We start from the raw sequence: 20,026 nt of genomic DNA on the forward strand, positions 1-20,026 counted from the left end.
GGTTTAATACTTTTATTTTCATTTGCGGACCACCTTTCCACAAATTGTTGCGCGTCATACGGAGCCACTTAGTTCACACCTTGTTGGTGAGGCGTTTTTTCGCGCCTTCGCGCCTTGCGGCACCTACGCCAAAACCGCGCGTTGTGGTGTAGGAAATTTGTCGAAAATGTGTGCTTCTTCAGGTGCGTGCTTCCCGTGGCATACCACCTTGTTGCAGACGGAGACGGTGGGCGCGCCGAAGGGCGTCGAAAACATAATACGCTCAACATAAGAAGCTTTGGCGCTCGTTAGGCGAAGAAAAAGGGCAACCAAACTGTCTGCTCGGCATCGGAATCGAATCTCCACTTCCGATGCGAGCCGAGCGCGTTTGACCTACCTTTGCACGCGGCTACACAGCGTAATCTTTAGCAGGATACGAATTGTTTCCGGTGTACCGGGGCGCAACCGTTGGGCAGGGCAATTACTTTGGCACCGAAATTCCACGTTCCTCGGGCCGTTGTGGGGTTTGATCGGAAAAGCCGATCGAATCACCAGCAAACAACAAACGAAGAAATATACCTTTTTGCCCGAAACTTTCGTCCTTTCGTAAAAAACCCTCGCGTTCGTCGTTGCGTAATGGGGAAATCGGAGGTTTTTTCCTGTTTGCAACACACTCCAGTTTGCCGGCGCTCGGGAGATCGGGTCTGAAAAGTTTACTTTTTCCCTGCTGCTCCCCGGAGAGAATGCCTGGAGCCCTGGAGGTTGGTCGAAAAATGATGATTCTGGTTGATTTAGGGGGCCAAATATGGATTTCGTAATGGCGTAACACACACAGAAAACCCACACAACTGAAAGATAGTTCCGAACGCAAACAATGGGGCCCCGATAGGATCGGTTCGCAAAGATTCGCCTAACTCCATCAAGACGTTCCGGGTCCGCAGGGTGGTAACTTTTCCGGTATCATCGATTTTTAAGCCTTCACAACGGATTCGAGGCAGGTCCAGGGAAATGGTCCCGGGACGACGGCGAAAGGTTTTTGTGCAAGCTTTCAGGAAAAAGCAATAAACCGGTGAAAGAGTTATCATCGGCTCGGTTCCCCTGCGGTCAGGTAGGTGGTGGTCAGGACGACGCCGAAGGATCGAACCATCCCTACGACCACCAGAATCAGCAGTATTTCTGCCGTAGGCAAATGCTCCATGTGCTGCGGGCACCCCACGAGCCTACGGAAAGGGTCCAAATGTTGATGGAATGGCAATTTTAATGACGCAAACACGGCGCAGCTCAAGAGCTTCGAGATCGTGTAGAATGCCCGCCACAAAACGGGTCCCTTTTCGAGGATAAAAAATGACTTATCGAACCAAGAGCTGGGCCCAACGGTCAAGGCGACCAATAACGATTACTAATCTAATCTTTTCATTATGCTCCTGACCACAAGCACCCGTGGGGGTTTCTGATAAACAATTTGTTTACCCACAAACACGCAGCCACACACCCATACACACGTGTTGGTGGGAAAGTTAAATACTTAACTCATCTGTCTATTACACTTTCAGCAATACTTTATGGCCCCGGCCGGGCCGTAATCCAATTTTTCATCCCGCTTCCGGAAGGCAAACAAACATGCTTCAGTGTTTATTATGATGCACTGATCGAATCGCTCGGCCCACCATTCAGCCAACACCAATCCGGCCCGACCCGGCGTTCGATGTTGTTCGATGGCTCGAAGGCATTAAATTTGCCTAATCCAAGCGTAAAGCCGAACCGTGGGAACGATCGGACTGGCCGAGCTTGGTTCCCTTAATGGCCACCCTGGGAAGTGGTGCCACAGTTGCTCTCATGCTCACAGACTAACGTTTGCATCCTGCGCATATTAATGGAAAATTCTGCCTTTTTGTGAGGGTGTGCGCTCCTCGGTTGGTGTTTTTTAAATATCGCTTTTCAGAAAGTCTGTACTCTTCGATCGAGCAGAAGGATCCTATTTCTGGGCTGGCGGCAGCCAAAGAGAGTGCCCAGAGAAACTGCCGATATCACAATGCATCTTTTTCTGCCAAAGGGCAGGTATTTTAAAATGCATGTTTGCCGTTCTTCGGCGATAAAACGTTGCCACATTCACGTTTGCCGATCTCTTTCCAACGGCGCCCGTAAACGCTGGCCTCTTCATTTCGCATAACCGACATGGGAAGCAAGTATTGATTTTTTTAAAGAATATGCTAAACAATATTTCGCAAAAATTGGCTTTGGTACTCGGTATTTCCGAAGCTTTATATCCGTAAAACAACGGGAGAGAGAGAGCGTTTAGAAGGACAGCTAAAATAAATTTTTCTTAGGTCATCTATCAGGTGTAGCAATTAATTCAAGCGCTTGTACAATAGATGGCATTGCTCATTAAATATAACTTTTTTTTAATGAAATATGTGTTGGTAGCTGGTAGCTAGGTATTACTATCATTGCGCATCTAACGCAGTATAGATTGTTTGGTCAAAGTGTAAACAACAACTGTTTTGAGCATTTGAACATGTCAAGTTTTGTTCCTGATGAAGCGTTTTTGCGGGAATTACTTTAATATGACGAAAAGTGTTACCGAAAGTCATCATATTTTTATGGATGTTTATAGAGAATATGTTCTAGAATACGCCTGAGTCCCGTGGATATTATTAGAAAAATGGTTTTATGGGTTCCACATGAATTGAAAAAAGAGACATTGAAAGAAGGAAAACAATTTGCGAATTTCTGCTTGCGCGGCTGAAAAGAAAGGGTTTCTTGTACCGAATCGTCACTGGTGATGAAAATGGCAGTTATTAGAAGAATCCCAAACCCAAAAAGCCCTGGGCACAGCCTGGTGAACCATGTCCATCGAAGCCAAAGCGAAATTTTCACTTTTCAACGGTTGTTATGTGCATATGGTGGGATATGAAAGGTGTGGTGTACTTTGAACTTTAAAAACCTAATAAAATTATTGAAAGACAATCCCATCAACAACAATTAATGCATTTGAAGCAAAGCCCTGGCCATAAAACAACGAGAATGAGATAAAAGACATGATATGCTGATTTTTCAAAATGACAACGCTCGACCCCACATCCCAAAACCGGTCAAAACCTATCTCGAAAATGCCGGATGGGAACTGTAAACTTCCCCGCCGAGTTCACCAGATGTTGCTCTTTCGGACTAGTATTTGTTCCGTTACATGAGTAACAATTTGACAGCATTCATTTCTTATGAAAGTATCGAAAAATAGGTCTCTTAGTAGATCGCTCCTAAAGATAAGAAGTTCTATCGACATTGATTCGAGGAACCTAAAAGATGAGAGAAAGTAGTAGCTAACGACGGACAATACTTTCATTAAGGTAGTCATACGTTTTGTTGTTGTAATTAGGTCATAAACGTCGAAAAAACGCACGAATTAATTGCCACACCTAATACATAAAATGAAAGGCAACACTAAAGATGTTTAATTGTAAATTGTATCACATATTTATCCATTTTTTCAGTATGTCTCAACCATAATCACATGGTTGTAAGTTTTTTGCACATGTTCGATTTTGAGGTTATGATTATTGATGAATGATTTTGGAATTTATTTTGAGTTGCTAACCCTTTAAATTTTATTTTAAGCAGTTAAAGTCTATAAATGATGCTTAAAATAGAAATCCGAATCCCAAAAATATGATTTGAACAGAACAACTGAAACGATTAATTTGAATCAGTTCGCTGCTCAAACCTTCGCTAATGAAAAGTTGCCACAAACCATAGCTCATACAAATCAAACATGAATTAGATTAAATATGTTAACTATAATAAATATGTATCACTATAGAAAAAAACACTTAAACAGTTTACAGTACAGTTAAAAGTTTACACTTTGTTAAAAGTCCAATAAATTTATAAAAAATAATAAAAATTTCCATAGTTTTTACTGCATAGCATTCATAATTTTCAAAGGCATGATTATGCTGCCTTTATGAAAAAAAAATGGCGTTATCTTCGGAATGACAAAACATTCATAATTTTATCTTTTCTACAATGCATTTTTGAGAAAATTAACGAATCCGATGTGGAAAGGCACAAGGGTTCGGCAGCGTTTTTGGTGTTGTTCTGGGAACGGGAGAGAAAACTTTAAGTATCCCTCGGTGAAAACATAACGCAGGAAGACGATGTATAATTTATATAGCGGAAAAGACGGTCAAAGCCTGCAAAGAGTTAGCATCGTTTTTTCCCCCTGAAGCCACTGAAGGTGAAACGGTTTCCGCTATCAGCAGCTCACCGGATCCCGGTCAGTTGAACGGCATTGCCGTGGCATAAGGTTCTGTTCGAATAGCCCCAGACCGAAAACCCCGAAAGAAGTGTCCAAACGCGAACAAACCATGACTGCGGCACCGGCACTTAAGATGCACCGTGCGAACTGCCCAGTGATCTCTAGGCCACCGGGCCAGAGTGGCCACCGGGTGTTCGTGACAGCTGCAGTCTTTTCCAGCACTGAAACTGTGATCTCTGTGACGAACGACCACCGGAGGACGAAAAAACCTATGCGGCTCGCTTCAAAAGACCCCGTGGCACGAAAAATGGTCACATGCCGGAATGGCAGTAAGGCGCGAGAGACCAAAGAAGACGAGCGAAACCGAAAATCTGCGCGCTTAAATTTATGAGCAACGTTATTATGGTGACAGAATTTTCTGTCCGTTTTTACATAAAAATAGCGGATGCTGATGGGGGAGGTGGCTGACCCACCCACCACAGATAGATGAAGTTAGTGTGGGAGGCGAAAAATTAATATTTCCTCTCTCTCGCCACTCCGTAATCCCGGGCTGCCGTCGGTCTCCCATATAACGGCCAAAATCAAAAGCTCCAACTTCCGATGCTCACGGCGACTTGAAACGTCGTCTACACCGTGTAGACGACGACTGGGAAGTTCTGGCATCACCTCCGGCATGAATTGTAAGTCAGAGCAGAAAGAGAGGCATACAGAGAGAAACACTGAACGAGAGAGAGATGGAGCGAGAGTCGCTAGGACGCAAAGCGCAAGAAATGAATGTGCTTCTGGCAGTTCTTCTGGTAGCACTTCTGCTGAACTTTCGCTCACGCGCTCACCAAGAACAAAAAGCATAAAATGTCTAGCTTGAAGCATGGGTGGTGAGAACAAAGACGGAAAGTCCGAAGCTCCCCGCAATGGAACAAGTAATCTTTTATTCAACAAACCCTGCCCTGCATATCCTGATGCTTCGAAAAGTTGACATCGTACCGAACGAGGGGAACTGCGCGGGGGACATCAAGCACAATCTCTGCCGATGTCGGAAGACAACAGATGCAACGACAGGGAAGAAGCGTTTTTTGAGACGCTCCCGACGCCTCGAGGCTACCGAGACGCTCCAGAAACACGCCGACTCCTAGACCCGCCGGCCGACTCGGCAGACGGACCCGCACACAGGAGGTGGCAGGAAGTCGGGGAAGAGGAAAGCCCTACTGGTCTGAAGCATCTTTGCAAAACCCATGACTTTATGAGTGACTAGCGGACTGCGGACTGGTTGACTACTTCGTCTACTACTTCTGCCGCCCAGACGCTGCCGCACGACTGCGGATGGGATGTTGAGAAATTGATCTCTTGATTTATGGCACCTTCTCGGGCCAAACGATGATGAAGTGGTGTCAGAATGGACAGAGAATATTAAAAAACGACTCCTCAAGCGGTCCCACCCGAGTGCACCGAGCTACCCGAGACCAAAACGGTTGTTTTTAGGGCTGCCAGACCGTTTTTAAAGATGACCAGCCGTTTGTTCAGACAACATCCTAAACGGCCCAGCAGTTGTAGGTTGAAAATGTCTTTTGTCTAGATGAAAGAGAAGTAACGACAGCTTCCGGCAACGATGAAATGGACACAACAAAAATAATTCAAGAAAAGTATTCGCAACGTAACAACACAAGATATAACCAAAAAAGGTACCTCCCTGTTGTGCCGCGAATGTGTCTCGCAAGGCTCCGGTGAGCTGGTCATATGATGAGAAAGCGGACAACGAACCAGTCAGTGAAGACATGTTTCGTTCTGTTCCGAAGGACAAAAGAGATTCGGCATGACTTGGAACGACTACATTAATAGTAATATTAAAATAACGGACGAAGACATTCGATCGACAGCGTTGGAAGAAGTTTCTTGGAGACACCAGGACCATTTGTGGGATGTATCATCGAATTAGTAGATGAGTTGGAACATACCTCTTTATTTCATGATGTGCGCGGCTTCAATTGGATTCAAAACAGTTCAAACTTATTGGGTTGGTTTTAAAATTAACATGAAATAATTAAAGCAAATTAACGGACATTCTTCAAATAACGGAGTTTGATTTGTTTCGCTGTTCACTAAATAAAATATGGTTAAATGACAAGCGCTTCTTGCTTTTGGAAGAAACATTAAGATCGTAGCAAGCTTTTGGTCAATGAAGTTGTGTACATGCTCGACTTGAACCTAACAGTGAGTGTCGAAATTTTTAATTCTGGAGTTTGAACGAGTAATAAAATATGCAGCATCTCCGTACGACTATGCTTATTCCAATATATTTAAATTATTTTATACAGTAAACCTGAGTGAGTCAAACATCGTATGAAGTTTTGAATTAGGTGGGTTCGACAGTCTGTGCAAACAAAACTAGGACATGACAACCAGCCAACCTTTTGAAATTAAATGCCACACTTAAGTTAAAGTTTAAAGTGTTTTAGTTTGGATAATAAACGTAAAGTTTTTCTCAAAAGCGATTTATCAACAAACGCAGCAAAACCACAATCTATTCCTGTGTATAGCAGAATGTTGTACGGTCGATTATGGCTATCGATTTCAGTTATTGAAATAAAACCCTTACTTTCAATCGTACCTTTAAGAATGTATTCCATTAGTTTTGGCAGAAGAAAAATGTAGAGCCCTCTTCGCAGACCTTTGGCAGACCGAGCAACACCACGATCCAAAGGGAACCTCAACGATAAATAAACGTACCTTGTACCGAACCAAAAGTGAACCCAAGTTGGGACTGATGGTTCCCGAAAGCAAATGAATGTTCTTGCGTAGTCATTAATCTCCCGGTAGGCCCGATTCCCGATATAGGCACCGATCGCATTAAAGTGGATAGCTCAATTTTGTCGTCCACGCTCTCGAAGGGGAAGTACCAGTTCGCCGTTCGAACCACTGTTTCGACAATGTCCTGCAGCATCATTCGAGAGACGTTCTGCTAGCGTTACGGCAGGGCTTTGTTGCTCCACGCCCAAACGATTTGACCTAATCCTTCGGACGGAACCGGCAAGCACATGTCACACCGTTGCCAATGGTTATGTTATTAGGGCGTTATTTTTTACTCTTCCTTACTTTCGGCTCCTTCCCGGCACGATACATGCCCCCCGCCACACACCCTTCGCTTTCGCTCGAGAAAATAGAACCTCTGGGCTCCGAAGGAACCGAAGGAACGCCAAGGAATATCGAGTAAATATTTATAGAGCCGCCCTCCGTCTTAAAGTCCGGTATGATTGTGCTACACGGGTTCCACTGCCCTGCCGGTGTCCCGGTAAAGACCGAAGAGGCAATTTTGAGCCGAAATGGTTGGGACGTCCTGGTCCAAGCCCTCCGGACCAAGGTGCGAGACGGCCCGCCGTTCGAGTCTCGGATCGAACTCGGGTCATAAAAATAAATTCCTATTGTGCTTCACATCCAAAGGGCCCGCCCCAAATCGTTCCGGGTTTCTCTTATGTTTTGCCCCTGGGGAGAAAGCCCAGCAACGATTCTCGGTTCGGCCACGTTCAATCGAAATCTTTTTAGGTTCGCTCCCGATCCCCGGGCTCAGCCCTTGACCATTGGCTAGCAAATAAAATAAATCGTCAGAAATTGCATCATCGTCGCTAGAAATAAGTTTGCAGTAAAATAGTGTTATTTATTTTTAATGGGACACCATCCGGGGCCCAGTCCTTTTGGAGCATTTTAACTTCTGGCTCCAACTCCCGCACACGAGCAGCATTAAATTGCTTCACTATCTTCAAATCTTCGACTTCTCTACGATCTCGGCTGGGACCGCCTCGCCACCGAATCGATGGGGGAATTTATGAATTTTTCGTTGATTTAATCTAACTTTCCACAGCCAGGGCATCATAATCGGTTGATGGTTTCGTTCACGGTTAGCTCAAGAATGCTCGACCCTCAGCCCGCCAGACCTCGGCGCACCGAAACAAGCAAACTTTTTATTCCACAACTTCCGAGAAAGCCTTCCAAAGACCCCGGAGCGTGTTGATTGTTGTGGCTTGGGTTTTGCTTCGCCGCTAAAGCTCCCCCACGGGAGTGATTATGGATGAGAAAGGCCAGTACCAGCACCAGCAGCAGCACAAACTTCGGCACGGCCTAACCCGGAAGCGAGCGTGCAGCTGGTTCGGTTCCGGCGGCCCACAACCGGAACCGCTTTTGAATAACTTAGCACAGTTTTTGGGCCAGCTTTTCGACACCTTTCCCGAAAGGTTGCTTTCCCGAGAAATGCGAGCCCGATGGTTGGCCAGTTTCCTGGGGTCCAAATAACGAAAATGTTCCGCAAATTTCGAACCATGTTGGGGGGCGCGTTGGAGCGTGCCGCCGGAACGGTGGAATTAACGCGAACCCATCGATCGGAAGCGCCTTGAAGCCGACTTCTTGTCAAGCGCTAAACGAAGGCGCACCGTTCCAACATGGGTCATAAAATCATTTAATTCCAATTAGTCTGTCATCGATGGTTTGCCCAGCGATAAAAGCTCCGAGCGTCGGCACTCCTCGGCGGTGGAATTCGATTGCGTTTTGTACGACGATGGGTGTTGCGCTGGTGTTACCAATAATTGGTGGCGATAAATTATGATTTTATTTTAATGATTGTTTCCTCGCCTTCAACACTTCCAGCGCTTGGCATTGGAAAATTAACGCGGCCGCGCGCACTCGCACCCGGAAATGGATCCCTGCAGGACACGAAAGCAGGGCGGCCTCAAGAAAGCCCATCAAAAGTAAATAAAATTTCTTACGAACCATCCACACTGCTTTCTGTTGGAGAAATGCGGCCCCGGCATTCGAGGACCTTGGAAGGGAAACGAAAAATTGTTTCCATAAAAAGGAACTCCGAGCTCCGGCCGGGAGTGTCGTGCGTTAGCGCAAGAAGTCTCGTAAAACCGTGATTTAAATGCTATAATTATAATTTGTTCACCGTTACGAGCATGGCTTGCAGCTAACTGGCGCCATCCCTAATTGCATCCCATAAAATGCTTTCATTGCTTCATAATAGCGCCCCAATTTCGTTTGCCACCTTCATTGGTCACCACAATGCGCTCATAGTCATACGAACATGTTGAATGTTTTGCCAACTCATCAAATCTGCGGTGAACTTCGCCCATCGTGCCGTTGTTGTAACTATCGAATCAGATGCGGCTGATCCTTTTCTTTAATGTCGATCCTGATATCAATTAAAACACTTGATATCGAGTCGGGTGCAGAGCCCCCGGACCGGATTATTTGAAGAATGTAGAAATGCTACCTTTCATGTTGCAATTGGTATTAAAATGAGCATAACTCGTTCGGTCACTATGCTGAAGGAAAGTATAATACACGCTATTGAAAACCAACCCAAATATTTCTCGGATCCTGAATAATGTTGCTACCGTTTCGTAATTTAATCACACGGGCACGGCGAGTGCATGGCTTCGCATTTTCTCGTTCTAGATTTAATTCTGGATAGCCGCAAATTGAAACCGAAACTAAAGCCCCAAAGCAGACCTCGTTTTCATCAAATCAAATCACTGCCCGGTTGTGCTGTTTTCGTTCCATTTCTACAAATAAACAAATTTGTCGAAAACCCGTACGATGCTCGCCGGCATCGGCACGTACCGACTGCTCAAGCGTTGATGAAACTTTAGCGTTGTTACCGCAATTGTTTCAAATTCCGATTTTCAAAGATTCATTTCGACGTGCCAACGGGGCCAGACCAGAACGAGATGGTAGCTGAACGTGCCGGAACGCGCGGCGACCAGAAAGAACACTCATCTCATCAAACAGATAGCCATCGCTGAGCGCTGGGTTTGGTAGCTGCCATGTTTTGTTTCGATTTTCAAAGGCGATCATGGACCGGATGCTGGTCACCGCCATGCCGCAACAACCCACAGGGAAACCAGCATCAAATCCTTCGGAAGCGGCGCTGAACAGTGTGGCTTCTGGGTCACAACGTGGCATTTCACAATGATGGCTGCGTTGCCAAGAATGCGTTAATTCAAATCAACCAGGACTATGGCGTCAGTGATTCAGCAGCTCAAACCCGGACTCAGGGTGAACTGTTTGGAGAAAGAAACGCAGAACAAGAAACGCTACCGCTAGGAATGCAAAGTGCAACAAAATGCGTCAAATGGCACCAACGGCGACAACGACTTCTGGTAGTGGAAACGAAAACACCTAATCACCGCTGAGCAATGCCACCACTAATCAAAAGTACATTATGAATCGATTATTAAAATGGTTAGCTATTCGGAATGGCAACAATGTAGCCTTTGCGATTCGTAATGCAGCAAGGCACTGGTTTAAGCTTTCATTTCACTTGCAACACACTTCATTTCTTCAATAAGAACTGCAAGAAAAATAAAATGCCAGTGCATTTTGAAACACCAATCGAGGGAATGCTTTGCCCTAATTCAAGCTTACATTGTTTCTTAAACCTGTAAAATTAAACCTGTAAATAAACCTGCACTATGGGGAAAAGCCGGTTATTATGTGATTTCAAAGACCAATCCGAATAGTTATCCTTCTGCGTTGCATAGATTCCAAGATTTGATCTGTCAAAATGAAAAGACCCGTAAAAAATGTTCTTTTAAGCCACCTTTTGTAGACTTTCATGCATAAAAATCAAATATTTACATTTCGCGTTTCTTGTGGAGTTATGCCGGGAATCAGTATAGAGCTCTACCAAATAAATACAGTTTATCGACTTTGGTGGGGAGCAAAAAAGTTGTTCACGTTGGTCTGGCTGAACTAGGCATTAAAATTAAAATTTAGTTTATTTCGAATATTTTCAACAAGTTTCACGGGCTGAATTTTGCTAGCTATTGCCATTACTATTGATCTTTTGTGAAATAGGTATAAATGACCATACAAAACGCATTATCTTAATTATTTTTTGAAGTACCAGTTGGGTTTCTGTTCTAATTGGGTGATAATTTTGACATGATAAGATAAAACAGGCAATATATTTATGTTTTTTTTCGAATAGTTGAATGTGTCTATTCAGGTTAAAAGCATTTTTTATGTGCAAAACAAGCATAGCTTTGTTGTTTTGTGCAATTTAGGGTATTTAAAATGAACGTGTCAACTAAGGTAAGGTAAGAGTTAGGTGTTTCAAAATTTCAAAATTTCGATTTTTGCAAATTTTATATGTTCGAGCAGTTGTTATGCCGCGTGCCTAAGTTAGGGCGTTATGATACCTTCAAATATCGAAACATGACTAATTTAGTGTTCCCGAACGCGTCTATTGGAGATATAATGTTGAATTTGAGAAAACCACATGTAAAGCAGACACACAAGTTTTTCAAAAATCCGTGGATTCTTCCCTGCAACCATCAATGTCCGCCTGCCGTATCACCGCATACATTTATGCAACGTCCCAGAAATGGGTTCCCATATCAACCGGGAAAATCAATGCAAATGGAGAGCACAATCAGGGGCCAGAGAACGGGAGGGTACGAGGGTGCAAAGGGTGTTGGCTGAAAAACTGAATATCACAGGAACCGGAAAAGGTAGCCGGCCTCATGATGGTAATAATTTGCAGAAAATATATAATTTTCTCACCGATACCATCAACGACCGTGAAACCGCGTAGCCTCTCGAGTGGGCCAATGGAATTCCGTCCCACTTTTCTTCATCCCCCCGCGAGCCCCCTGGGGTCACTCAAATTTCCCTGCACCACAGGCGCGCCAGGAAAGCTCGCAATGGCCGCTGCTGCAGCTCGTTTTTGCGCTGCCTGATAAAATGTGGTCACCGGGTAGGTTACAGTGTGTTCGCAGCGTGTTTCGGGCCCACTCGCCCAGACCCACCCATTTTGGGACGCCTCACTCGACTACACGATGCAGTTACGTTATGTTGGAGAGGGTGTGTACCGCAGCATTTTTTCCCTTAGCTGCACCATCACTATGTCCCAAAGTGGCCATCGAGGCAGCCGATGCTACAATGAACCTCGGCATGAATTTTCCCGAGGCCCCCACTGATGACCAACTGCCTTTTTTCTTCCTCTTGTTATTTTGAAATTTCCCAACCTCGCCAACCAACGGTTGGTCGGTACTGGCCGGGCTTCCCCAACGAACGAATGTTCGATTATTTTCGAGAGGCGCCCGCAGCCTTTATTGGCGTGAAATTTTCCTCCATTATGGCGGTGCACGGGAAAACGTTGCACAAGCAGCGCCGATCTGATGCGATCAGCTACAACGACGAACCTTTCAGACCGAACCGAAACGACCTTGTCGAACCTCCGTGACCCAGCCTGCAGACGGAACGGGACGGTGGTAATGGTGGGCAAACATTTTCACCCAAAATCTTGATACGTCATGCAACCGGAAGGCGTCCGGCCCCCGGAACCCGGAGGGCCACTCGAGCAGCTTCGACCGTTGCGAGGTGGCGAGTTCGGTGTTTCGCAAATCGCAAAATGGTACCCGGTGTGGGGTGGGTCGGTCGGTGGGTGGTCAATTAAATTTTATGCTTTTGACACCTCCATGGGTTCTTCGCCCAATCGAAGGGCTGGCGATCGGTCGGTGTACCTTTTCCAGCACCGCAAGCGCTGGCCTTCCATTAGCCCTCGGTGTGTGTCAAGAGTGTCAACGGTGTGCCCGAGCCTTGGGAAGCGTTGGGTTATCGGTGGCTAAGAGGATCATTCGCCGGATGACGCTGCTGTAATGGCGAGAATGGTTCACGACCTGCGGGACGTAACGGAACGGGAATCGTCCCGGTCAGAAAAAAGGTCGGTGCCGCAAACGGGTCTTGGTCCTGTTTTATGATTGCATAAAAACCCCGAACGGTGGTCACTTTTCGGTGTGGTCGTCGAAAGTAATTGAATTGTTGCACCGAGACCAAGAGCACCGAGTAATCGAGCCGTGCATTTCTTCGTTTCCTTTTTTTTTTTGGGCGAGTCTCGCTACTGACACGGTGATGAAGACATTTCTCTTTACCCTGTGCAATGAAAATCTAATGCTGCCGTATTGGACTCCACCTTTTTGGCATGTAAGCATTAATGTTGTGACATATGAAAGTAGATAGGTCATTTTGTAATCGCTTTCAGCAAAGCTACAAACGAAAGTTACGTGTAAAATGTGAGCTCTGGAGCTGTTTTTGTTGGTCACCTTAGCCTGTTGAGTACATATCTTTAATCAAAAATGTCAAAATCAAAATGTCTTGAATTTGTGCTAAGAAAAATCAAAGAGTGCTACAAAGAACACGAAACATTCTTAAAACACCGTTTGTTTGTGAATTATGAATAATAAGCATTAGGGTTAGCATTCGCGGTAGTTTAAATATCTCCTATTTTAACTCTTTCAGTCACAGTTAACTTATTGTAATTATGTTTACATGCAAAGTTATGTTACGTTAAAAACTTTTACGTTACGTTACATTTTACGATTTGATTTTGTGAATTCCTTTTGTGAAGACCGACTCAACCATCTAGTATTACAATACTTTAAACAGAATCAGCTGACCACCTGATAATTAGAGCTGGACAGTCCTGGGCAAAGGTTCTTCTCTGTTTCAGAGTCAATATTGAACGCCGTTAATAAAGCTAACCTAATCAGTTCGGGGATTTCCATTCGATTTCTTGACAGACTCAAAATATTCCGTCAATGGATGTTGGTACAAGGAACGGAATTGTGCTGCCATAGTTTTGCAGCGGCAATCCGGTGCAACCTGCGGCATTCCTTATTTCTCATGCTGTGCCTAATGGTTTATGTTACTTTCCATGTATAATTCGTGCAAGTGTGATTATGAAGACGATACTTTATGCTGCGAAGAAACTCAAAAAAAAAATCATACTACGTCTAGTTACTACGCTCCTTAAAGCGTCATCATTATGCTTATGCTTATGCTCATGTTCCTCGCACAAAAGCTGCATCAATTATTCCGAATTCGAGTAGGGAATTTTTGCTGATATTTAATTTTTCGATGACCGAAGCTACAGGCTGCGATCGAAAATGTAATCGCGTCACATGCGGGAAGAGTTTGAATCAACTTGTTGAACTATTGTTTGCCAAGTCAAGCTGTACATACAAATAAACAAGACTTTAAAGAAACGTTGGACGGAAACATCCGCCACACGAGAAGAAAAACCAAAGATAAAGTCAAACGCTTTAAAAAGTAATCAATCATCGGGCTCCCACATTGTTCATGTATTCGTTCTTGTTAGTCTTACGATCTCTTTAGCTTACATGCCAGATAGTATTTTTATAACAAAAATAATAAAACATGTTCTGTCACAACGTGAAGTTGGTTGATTATTATTTTGTACACTTTGAACAAAAATCTCTTTTCATTCGGTTCTTTTGTTCTATTCAACAAATTTTCTTGTGGTCAAATGATGGCCGATAAAACATCTCATTCATCATGCAAACTGAATGATTCTTGTTTGTAAACCACCATTTAGCTTAATTGAAGTAAAACCTTTCTTCATCGTTAAACATTCAGTTCCTTTCACAACAATTCATTCCAAATGAAAAAAACAAAATATGAGAACAAAAAACCCCTTTTCTTTTATTAAGAAAGAAACAAAAACCCCAGCCCCGCTTTAGTAATTAAAGAGAAACCGTGCCAATGCTTGGCAGCCACCAAAACGGTCATGTGCGAAAAAATGCACGAAAAATTAGAAACATCCATCACCGGCCTGCCCAAGACACCACCTCCGGGGGTCGGAATTTTCTATTTTCATTTATTTCGTTGTTTTCCACCTTTCGCAGCTGACGCGCGCACCGAAGCGCAACAGTCCCATCTTACGAACCAAGTGGATTCTTCGAGCCATCCAGGTTGGCACGTGCTACGGAGCCCAACGGTACTCGATTTCCATTCTGGTGTGCCCTCACGTCTCTTCACGACGTGTTTACAGATGTGTCAAACAGCAACCAGCGGGGCTGTGGGATTACGTGAGGAAAATAAAGTAAATAAACAAACAAATCCATTCTATCGACACCCCGACGCCCCGACTTCCGGATCCGGCTCCAGCCCAGCCCAGCCCAGCCCAGCCCAGCCCAGCATCTTTGTGCGCGAGTTTCCCACGGCCCGGGCTGGGTTTTCCCGGGAACCGTGCCGTGAGCGGGTGACGTTTGCCTTTCGACAAATTTTTCATCCTTTCTGGCGGCAACATAATAAACACATAAAAGCTCAACAATACGAAGCTCGTGGAACACCGGCCGGTGGGGTGGAGGACACTCCGGAAGCACCGAGAGCAGCGTCGCAAGCAATCTTTTAGGCGATGATGACACAGGCCTTTTACCAGACCCGGGTCTCGGCCCGAGATGGTGGCGCGTTTAAGAAAGAACCTCCGAAGGTATCTCCGTCGCGTTGGCCGTCCTTGGTGCTTCCTTTAGTGCTTCGGGATAGACGAGCCGTTCGTTCAGCATTTACATCCACACCCCGGACACCAGGCATCCTGGGCGATGCTGTGGTCGCTGCCGTACCAGCGTGAAGGCAAACGACGATAGAAAAATGTCTCTATCAACAACAATGAGAGTTATTCAATTTCAATTTTTCCCCGCACTTACAACCACGGACCTCGCCCCCCTAAGGCTGTGGGTGGGTAAGCGGGTGTCTTCGCTAAGCTGTCGTCACCGGCGCTGGCGACCCAAAGACGTCTGGGTGTCTGAGGTACGTCTGAGCCTCGTACTGCAACAATCGGTTTGTGGAAATCTTCCGGGATTTGTCTGAAGCTTCCTTCGGCCACACGTCGCCACGGCCACAAACATACACAAACGAACGCGCGGTGGCGACGAATTGAAAAAAGGATCTCCTTCGACACGCCGAGCCGGGCCGCCTCGAAGCAATGCTTACGGGAAAAGGCCGAGGCTAAAAAGGGAGCACACGAACGATGGACGGTAATGTCGTTATGCGCTCCACCCTTCACCACCACCCGTGTTTACATACAACGGCGCCGTCGTCCGTCTCGGGCAAGGATGCATGGAAAAAAAAACTCATTGTCATGATTCTATTATGCGGCCAACCATTCCACACAACAACGCCACAGGCGGCGCCACATTATGTTATTGAGGTTTTCCTTTGGGTGAGCTTTCGGCACCTCTCGAACCGGCGTCGACCCACGGGCCGATCCGCCCATCACCAGGCCCCGGTCCTTCGCCGGAAACCATTCGTCGTCTAATTCGCTTCCGGATTTGCTACAGCTTAAAGTCCTTCCCTTCGCCCGTTTTGTTTGCCCCATCCAGCTCCATTCCGGCTTTAAGTCCGGCAGCCGCAGTGCGATCAAGCGGCTCACATGACGACCAGACCAGGCACTGGATACGGGGAAAGTGGGCCCGTAATCGTCGACCTTCGTCGAGGCGAGCGGGGCCCTCTTCTGGGTGGATTGTTGCATGCGTTCCCGGGGTGAAAAAAGGGGATTTGTTTTGCAAAAGGGCGCCACTGGCACAAAGGAACTAGACGGCCCGGGGTGGCCTTGAGAAGGGCACTCTTGTGCGGTTCCTGTGCTGTCACTTAGCGAAAGTGTCGGAATGGTCCATTTTTGCTCCCCGATCCGACGTCGAAATTGGTTTGCAAACACATTTGGAAACAAATTTCAAGCCCATCTTGGACATTCCTTGGACACTTGGAATGGACACCGTGGACACTGTGACATAGCGAGAATACCGCAAGAAATGCGAACTTACGAAGCAACGGTTTAGTGGCACTGTGGTGTGATAAATTTTACATATCAAGAACCAGAAACCTTCGAGGGGACTGCTGTGGACTTGAAACTCATTCGCTCCAAAATCCGGACTCCGGAAAACAGATGGGCCATAAAGTCGTAGGGAGCTATTCGCGGATTCAATTTATATAGTTTTGCCATCGTTTTGGTTGACTTGTAACACAGTGCGTTGTCTTGATGAACCAAAATTGTTTTCTAACCCATATGCGGTCTTGCCATTGCCATTTCGTCCTTAAAACACTATACAATATTCACAGTTGATGGTAATTCCCTTCACAAGATAGTCGACGAATATTACACCACGCACATTCCAAAATACCAAAGCCATAACCTTTCCAGCAGGTTGTTATGCTTTCAGACGATTTGGACGAAGTTCACCAGTTGTATCTTTTTGATCCCGGAGATAAGTGATGGATCATCCATTGCCACATATCCACACAAAAACTTCCGGTTTATTACGTTTAAACATGACCTAATGCTGCTCAGAATCATCAACACGTTCTTAGCTTTGGTCAACAGTGAACAAAAACACGGCACCCAGTTTGAACTGGGCTTTCGTGTAATCGAATGCTAATGCAATAACTTTGCATTTTTAGATCATTCAAATCGATTTCGTGGATTTTTTAATGTTTTCTTAAGTTAGCAACTCATTTGAACATTCACTGCGTTCTGAATCACCGGTTGATGAGAATATAATGACATTTGAATCGTTTTCTTTTGATGGTTAGTACTCACTGAAAAGATGAATCCAATAAGAATGGCACCATCTATAGGGTGCGTAATCATGACCGGACATATTGAAATTTTAAATAACTCCGCCATTTTTCAGACTATTTTGACAAATGAACAAAATGTATTTAGGGTATAGAATGCCGTAGAATTGACATTTTACTCACACTACAATATCGATCAAAAACCGTTTCCATTCGACACAAAAAAGTGATCCTTTTTTAGGAATTTTTCATTGTTTTTGACAACATCTCGGGCGTAGTAGCAGCAATTTCCGCTGTGATATCTCACATAGCTTTCAGTTCTTCAATGGTCTTCAGTTGGCTGACATAAGCCTTACTCTTCAAATAGCCCCACAGAAAAAAGTCAGAAGAAATCTGACAGCAATAACTACGCATAGTTGAATGTTTTTTTTTTTTTCAATGTACAACGTCATAGAATAGTAATAGCATAGACTAACGTTTCAGAATCTGGCTGATTTTTCAAAATCGACTGAAAAATGGCGGAGTTATTGTAAATTTCAATATGTCAGGTCATGATTACGCACCCCGTATGTGTTGGGCCCGATTCCTTTCAGCCCATGTCTTGTTTGCTTTTCAGTTTAAATAGAGATCATTTCATAGCAGAAATTCAATAAATGGGTCACAGAAAAGGCTTCGAAAACGGCCCAAGGGTACACCCAGTAGTGGCATTGGTGAGTCCTGAGAAACCCTTTCTTGCCCCCTTCTTTGGTCCTTATTTACACCTGCAATTACGGTGGAGTTGCGTTTTCGTCTGCGCTGGAAGATAACGATGTTCTGGTCCCATACCGTAGCCATCCTTACCAGAAACAGAACCCGTACCCGTTTCGGTGGACGAAACATAAGCAATTCGAAAGCGCATTGCTTCGGCCAGAACTTCTGGATGCTGGTTGGATGCTCCCAGTGAGACCAGCTCGCCCACGGGACACGATTTCTGAGCGTCCTGGTAGCGAAACGATCCACCACTAGCCCGTCGTTGCCTCCCCCCAGAGCCTGAGTTCTCGGGGGCGGAACATAAAGAACGGTTTTATTACTTTTATGGCTCGAGCAATGTTTCTTGTTGTATGATAATTAAGTGTGCAGATTCAAGAATCATGAATGCGCGGGCAATGTTTTCCTTTTCGGTCCTCCCATCCGTTCCGTTCGGCAGAAGTGAATCGATAAAGGCTTTCAGCCTCTCGGAACGTTCCTCGCGGGGTCCGTTATTCATGTTGTTCCGAGCATTCCCACGTTCGAACGTTCTGTGTGCTTTCGCTTCTTCGAACCGGGAGTGCAGTATCGATTAAAGCATTTTTGCAGGCAGATGGAATGAAAACAAAATAGCATTAGTGGCCATTCTTTTTCCAAGTTACTGCAAATTAGCATACTGCTCTGAGCAAAAGATAACGCGAATTCAGTTATGAATCGAAAATCTTTATTTATTCTTCTACTTCAATATTTTCTATTTCATCTCGTTCAAAGTGGTCGCCATTTGCTTCAACGCCAGTATCTCCACCAATCTAAGATCTGTTGAAACAGTGCGAAAATGCCTTTCCTGGAATGGTCTTCAATAGTCGTAAGCAAGGTCTATTTCTGCCACTCGTCAATTTCCGATCATTAAATCTTTGATTTGATTGAAGTTTCGCCCGCTAATTGATGAGCCAGATAGTCCGGAACGTTCTGTGTCTTCAATCCATTCTTGCAACACTGTGTACCGTTCCTACAATCGAATTTTCTATAAAGTTCACAAAAGGCTTTCTGCTCAAATTTGTCAAAGTCAAATTTGAACCATTCTCTTAAATTAGTTCAAAGCTGTAGCATTTCGAAAAGAGATTGTTCTTTTGTATTCTTCAATAATTCTCTTAATAGGGTTCTTTTGAGGACCACTTGCAAGGGATTAAACTGCTGCTAGAATAGCTCACACCCGAAACGTTCTCACCGAAATGGAATCTTTGTCAGAGACAACGAGGACTCAGGACTCAGGCGTGGCAACTTGCGGCACCATCATGCACACGCTGCAATTTAATCGTATGCAAATGAAAGTAAGTCCAAACAAGCTTTTGCAAATGAGCAGCCCGAATCGTGTGTCCTTTTTACCTTCGCTGCGCACTCGCAGCTCAGCCAGCGCCTCCGCCACGATCGCCTCCACATTAAGACATCTCCGGCTCTGGCCGGCCGGCTTGGGTCTGGCCATTACAGTCCCAGTACAAATTTACCGTTCATTAAATCAACTTCCTACACTCAATTTCAGCTCACACTTTCTTTCGCAGCGCGCAAATACAACTGGGGCAGGGTTTTCCTTCCTTCACGGGTTTTTTCGTCTTCTTCTTTGGGGTAACCCACCCAGGTCTACGGGCAACTAAAGGCAAAAGAAACACAAACCACCATAAACTTCATCAAGCAGTACACGCTGGG

At 45.1% G+C, this 20,026-nt stretch overlaps 1 protein-coding gene across 1 annotated transcript in view; it reads right to left on the bottom strand.

Moving 5' to 3' along the window:
• Positions 1-19,805, bottom strand: part of LOC131207699 (lachesin) — a 61,437-nt gene extending 41,632 nt beyond the window's left edge. The window contains exon 1 of the mRNA XM_058200326.1: positions 19,709-19,805. Within this exon, the coding sequence (XP_058056309.1) occupies positions 19,709-19,805 (97 nt within the window). The remainder of the gene's footprint in view (positions 1-19,708) is intronic.
• Between the last annotated feature and the right edge of the window lie 221 nt (positions 19,806-20,026).

Source organism: Anopheles bellator, chromosome 2 (genome assembly GCF_943735745.2).
Source record: "Anopheles bellator chromosome 2, idAnoBellAS_SP24_06.2, whole genome shotgun sequence".
NCBI classification, from domain to species: Eukaryota; Metazoa; Arthropoda; class Insecta; order Diptera; family Culicidae; genus Anopheles; species Anopheles bellator.